The sequence below is a fragment of the Zea mays genome, chromosome 6, assembly GCF_902167145.1.
Source record: "Zea mays cultivar B73 chromosome 6, Zm-B73-REFERENCE-NAM-5.0, whole genome shotgun sequence".
NCBI lineage: Eukaryota > Viridiplantae > Streptophyta > Magnoliopsida > Poales > Poaceae > Zea > Zea mays.
Window position 1 is genome coordinate 11,565,213 of NC_050101.1, and position 5,826 is coordinate 11,571,038.

A 5,826-nucleotide genomic window follows, 5' to 3' on the forward strand; every position below is an offset into this window, starting at 1 on the left:
CGGGGTCATCGTCGCGAGGTCCTCTCGCGCAACCGACCCTCCGCCGCCGACTGAATGCACGAGTCGGACTCTAGCGGCGGCGCCGCACCCTCGGATACCAATATTCTGTTGTGAGATCCGGTAGCCGCTGTTGCGCTAAGCTGGGTGGATTTGGATCTGGGCGGGGTCGTGGTTTGGATCAGGGAGTGGCCGGCTCGGCGGCGGCATGGGTGGAGGCAAAGCCTGATGAGGCGGTCGGTGCCAAGGTCGCCCACATCTGCATCCTTGCTCATGTCTCGTGCAATCGCCGCCGCTGAAACCCTAGTTATCTCGCACACAGCAGTCGTCAGGGAAGGTTGGATAGAGTAGACGGTTTTATACGATGATGTTAGGACGAAATAAGCATAAACTTATGTACAACAAAGCGTAAAAGGTTTACTGACAGTATTGGGTGACGAGCGAGCGGTCAGGACTTTCTCCAACTAAAGAGAGCACAGAGCTCCTAATACATAAACTATATATATATATATGTGTGTATATATATATATATATATTTCACAGTATATATTTATTGGACTCGAACATAATTTATAGCTATCTCGACATAAAAATGAGTCACTAACAAGATTCTTTTTGATGGAGGGGGAACATGCTGCACGTTCTTAAACAGTACCGTCTTTTCCGAAGTAAACTTCAGAATGACTGTACCAACACTAAGAACACGCGCACGTGTGACAGTCCTTCATCATTTTTTCAGCTTCTCAATAGATGCACCAATGGTCCACCTATTTAAGTTGATTAAATTATGTCTTAAACTTCTAGTATGGTACTAAAGTACTAATACATCATAGCATTAAAGTGAGCCTTTAGTATTAACTATTATTAAATATTAATTTAGATCAGACACACACTAATTCAACACATACGAGCAGTCATAGTCATAGGGTTGGTGGTTGGTTGGATCAGCTGGAAGCTTATTAATTGTGTTGTATATAGAGTAGAAAAATATTGAAAGAGGTGAAAGCTGGAATTCATTTTCCATTATTAAAAAAGAAAAATATCGGTTTTGTATCGGTGATTAGTTAACCCTTCTCGCGCACACGCGCAACACGAAGTCTGAACTGGTAGTTGGATCGTCTTGATTCAGCATAAAAAAAAGGAAAGTCACTCGTCTTGATTCAGCATAGAAAAAAGAAGATCAGTAGAACTGAGATACCGGCAGAGGTTGGATAATCTGGAAGTCAACTAGATTGGATCTAACTACTCTCATCACCGATCAGACGAGAGGCACAGAGACCAAGCCATATAATCGATCAAGAAATGAACTGATCATCACATGTCTTGCTTGGGTCGTCTGCCGGAAATCAGAATAATCAATCCATCGATCTCGCTGCATCCATCTCTCGCTCTCTCTCTCTCTCTTCCTCTTCCTCTTTCATCCACAGCAGTTCGTTCTTCCCCGGCGAAACAAGGCGGCGGCGTCGAGACGGACGGCATTGCCCGGCGGCGGTGAGGTATCGATGCGACTCTGTAGTCTGTATGTCATTTCGCATGCATTTCAACGAGATGTGTGTCCTGTTAGCAGCACGTACATGCATACACTACTCAGGAAAAAAAATGAATGGCCTTTTCGTGATCGGCCTGCAGCTGCAGGCAGCAAGCAGCAGCAGGGATTGCCATCCGCCATCGCGGCGGCGAATATATGCGGCCTGATCGGGATACAGGCCACCGATGATCCCGGAATCGGCCTTGGCCTCCATGGCCTCCAGCCTCAGCATGTTCGTGGCCAACCTGGTGCTGGCGGAGATCAGCGAGCACCGGGCCGTGAAGGGCGACGTCAACAGGCTCAAGAAGAACTACGAGCGCGTGGCGCTGATGATGGCGTCGGCGGAGCGCAGGGTGGCGCTGGACGACCAGGCGGCCACGTACTGGCTGAAGCGGGTCACGGACCACATGTACCAGGTCCAGATCGTCGTGGACCAGTGGGTCATCAAGAACGAGAAGATGCACAGGGAGGTATGCATGCTCGCTGCTCTAATGCTCTATACACGACACGATCTCGTGCCGTCTGTGGATCTGATTTCATTCGTCCCCCAAACGATCGCTTCGTCTTTTAGAAGGATCAAGCTGGGTTTAAAATTGGGCGCCGCCGGCCAAACTGCTTGCTTTAATTTGCCTTCGCAGGGATCTCTCAAACGGACGATCAGCTGCGGCGACCATTCCGGCGTCATGAAACTCGCTGCCGCCATGAAGGAGCTCAACGCTGATTTCGACAGCATACTGGAGCTTTCAGCTGAGACCAATAAGACGAGGCAGCCTGCAGCAGTTCGGTCGTACGGAAAGACGGCGCCCGGCTACAACGCCGACATCGTCGGCGACTACGTCGACAGCGACGCTCGCGGTATAATCGAGCTGTTGCATAGCTCCAAGAGAAGATCCTGCCGTCTCATCGCCATCGTTGGGCCGGTTGGGATCGGCAAGACGACCCTCGCTCGCAGGATATATCACAGTGTCGACGCCCAGCGCTTCGAGACGAAGCTATGGATACGCTTCTCCAACGATCTGAGCTCACTGATAATCTGGCCGGAGCCGGGCTGGTCGTCAGATCGCTACAAGGAAGGGCCAACCAAAAGCCACTGGCCGGACTCAGACAGCCGGTCGTCAGATCGCCGCAAGGAAGGGCCAACCAGAAGCCACTGGCCGGACTCAGAGTGCTGGTCGTCAGATCGCCGCTGGGAAGGGCCAACCAAAAGCCAGCTGATGCACCTGGGGGCTGAGATAGCGAGCAAGAGGTTCCTGCTGGTGGTCGATTCGGTCTGGACGGAGGACGTCTGGGAGGCGTTGCTGGAGGGCCCTCTGCAGCAGGGCGACCTGGAAGGCAGTAGAGTGATAGTGACCACCAGGAACAAGCACGTCGCGAGACGGATCGGGGCTGGGCTCATCCACCACGTCAGACGGATGAGCAACGCCGACGCTCTGCGCCTGCTATTCCGGAGAGCGTCGGTCAGCGAGAGCGACGAGGCGGAGCTGCAGGACGTCGGGCGGCGGATCGTGGAGAAGTGCGACGGCCTGCCGCTCGCCGTCCGGAGCGTCGGGCGCACCCTGAGGGGGCAGGAGCCGACGCGGCACGACTGGGAGACCGCCTGCCGGGCGGCGTTCCAGGACCTCTCGCCCGAGGAGCAGTACACGATCGGCCTGAGCTTCCGGAACCTGCCGCCGCACATGCGGCAGTGCTTCCTCTACTGCTCCGTCTTCCCCGAGGGCTTCTTCATCGAGAAGCAGTACGTCGAGCAGCAGTGGATATCCGAGGGCTTCATCCTTAATAAGAGGAGAGTCACCATGGAAGAGGCCGCGGAGCGTTGCTTCGATGAGCTGGTCGGAAGAGGCCTGCTCCGTCTCGCGGTCGGGAGCGATGGAGCCACGGGAGCCAGGATGCCCATCGTGATCCGCTCCTTCGCGAAGGACGTGTCTGACCATGTGAACTTCTGCACTGAGTCGGTGTCTGCAGCCAATAATCTTTTCGAGGTGCGGCGGCTGTCCATCGTTGAGAACAACGAGGCTGACGATCGCATTGGTGATGGTGATGACAGTGGGAATGGTGAGATCGCAGGAGGAGGGGATGGCAATGGCAGCATGGAGGACGAGCATGGAAACAGGGGTGAAGCAAGAATAGCCGGCGAAGACGTACCGCTGCACGGACTAGGGAGGATGAAGTGCCTGAGGACGCTAGTGCTTCGCAAGAGCACAGTTTCACAGAAAAGCATCCGTGCGGTCAGGCAGCTAAATCTTCTGAGAGTGCTCGACCTGCGAGGAGTGCAAGGCATCAGTGCTCTACCCATCGCTGTAGGGAGCCTGGAGCATCTCCGGTACCTGAACATCTCTGAAACGGAGATCGAAAGAGTCCCCGGGAGCATATCGTACCTCACGATGCTCCAGTACTTGCTGCTCAGGAACTGCTCCAAAGTGAAAACGCTTCCGACGGGCATCCAGCAGCTAAGGTACCTGAGGTGCCTCGACATCGCGGGCACTGGCATCAAAGCTGTAGACTGGAGCTTTTCCGCCATGGAAGAGCTCGTCTCTATGCAGGGCTTCCCTGTGACGAGGGGAGACGGCGTCGTCGGTTCGCTGCGGGCACTGAATCTTAAATTCCCCAAGAAACTCGCTGCTCTCCGTCTCGACATGCTCCAGGAAATCCTGGAGCCTCTGCCACGAGACCGGTGGCCGGTTAGAGAGTACCAGCAGCTCAGGGATCTTGAGCTCTGCTACGCCAATGCTGACTCGCCATTGGTGCAAGGAGGCACGATAGAGAACAGGATGCTAGTGCTTGACAGGTTCGTCCCTGAGAAGCGCCTTGTGCGTCTCAAGATCGAGAACTACCTCGGGAAGCAATACCCTTCATGGATAGCGGCGGCGACGCTCCCGAACCTGCAGCGGCTCCACCTCCAGAGCTGCGCGTGGTGCGAGGAGCTGCCTCCGCTGGGGGAGCTGCCGCAGCTCAAGCTCCTGGCCGTGACGGGCTTCGACAGCCTGCGCTCGCTTGGGGCGGAGTTCAGGGGGGGCAACGGTCCGCCGGTCAGGACGACAGCGTTCCGCCGCCTCCAGCAGCTTTTCATCGGTGACATGAAGGCGCTGCACACGTGGTCCGGCCTGCAGAGCCAGGACCTGCCGCAGCTCCAGGTGCTCAGGCTGCTGGGGTGCATAAACCTGGTGGCCATTCCTCTCGTCCTCCAGGAGTCGGCGACGCTGACGAGGCTTGAGGTCGACACCAGGACTAAGACCGTGATCGAGGACAAGCTCCGAGGCTTCACCGGAGGCATAGTAGTCAACGTGGACAACACATGGGAACAAGAACCACCGCAGCACGAAGCAGATGTGGCTCCACAAGACGCGCAGCCTCCTGGCCCTGGGCAAGACGAAGCTGTTGAAGCGGAAGTTGAGGAGACTGTCGGGGCACTACAGAAAGAGGTGCCCAAAGCATTCGAGCTTGGCGCAGTTAAGCTTGTCCTTACTATCTTTGCTATCACTGCAATTTGCTCCGTTTTGTATCTACTCTTTGTGCCAAGATGCTGATTATTATGCTTTGCATTAGCAAACCTTAGCTAGATTTGCCTTGATCCTATGTGACGGAAACAAAAAGAAAGAAAGAGAAAGAGATCATAGCCCTCTCGCTACTGTAGAAAATAGGATCGTAAGAAAAAAAAGGTATGAATAATGTCAAAGGAGGAAGTGAAGAGATCGAGGTGGATCTTTTCTATTTTTCATTCTTCTCCATTTAATATTTTTTAATAAAGTTGTGAAATGAATGCATTTTTATGTTAAAGTAATAGTTCCCAATGCCATTTACAACTTTAAGGTTTTGAGTATATTTAAGATCGTTAAGATGCTCAAAAAAATAATATAAAGTTTTAGAAACATATTGTAATACCTAAATTATAAAGCTTATATAAGAGTTGATCTCCTTGTGTGATTTGTCATCTACTTTTGAAACATGTGACTACTCATGTTTAAAAATGAGTAATTCATTACTAAAACACAAATAAGATATGCATCATATTAGAGTTTTGTTTGTGTATTTAATACAATAATAATATAAATAAAAATATAACAATAATGAGATGAAGATTTGAGGAAAAAGGGGAGGAAAGAAAAAGAGAAAGTATATAAAATATAAAGGAAAATTATATATTTACAAAATAAGTAATTTTAATGTCACAATGTAATTTGAGGGTAAAATTGGCACAAGGTTGGAATTTAGAATTTGAATGAAGTTTGAATTGGAAATAAGAAGAAAGGGAATAGGAAAATAAAATAGAAAAGAAGGAGAGCAACTGTACACTTGGGCCCAAT

At 51.5% G+C, this 5,826-nt stretch overlaps 1 protein-coding gene across 2 annotated transcripts; it reads left to right on the forward strand.

The window, feature by feature from the left end:
• Positions 1–1,139: 1,139 nt before the first annotated feature.
• Positions 1,140–5,299, forward strand: LOC103630848 (putative disease resistance RPP13-like protein 1). 2 transcript variants are annotated; one of them, XM_008651898.2, is made up of 3 exons: positions 1,141–1,493; positions 1,627–1,995; positions 2,164–5,299. In XM_008651898.2, the coding sequence occupies exons 2-3, from the start codon at positions 1,711–1,713 to the stop codon at positions 5,047–5,049; spliced, it is 3,171 nt and encodes a 1,056-aa protein (XP_008650120.2). In that variant the 5' UTR covers positions 1,141–1,493; positions 1,627–1,710; the 3' UTR covers positions 5,050–5,299. The 2 variants fall into 2 exon arrangements, with proteins under 2 accessions (XP_020395429.1, XP_008650120.2); XM_020539840.1 differs by having other exon boundaries at positions 1,140–1,493; positions 1,627–5,299.
• Positions 5,300–5,826: the final 527 nt, after the last annotated feature.

Excerpts from the sequence above, each read along its gene's own strand:
- LOC103630848 (XM_020539840.1), top strand. The coding sequence starts at position 1,711 with ATGATCCCGGAATCGGCCTTGGCCTCCATGGCCTCCAGCCTCAGCATG.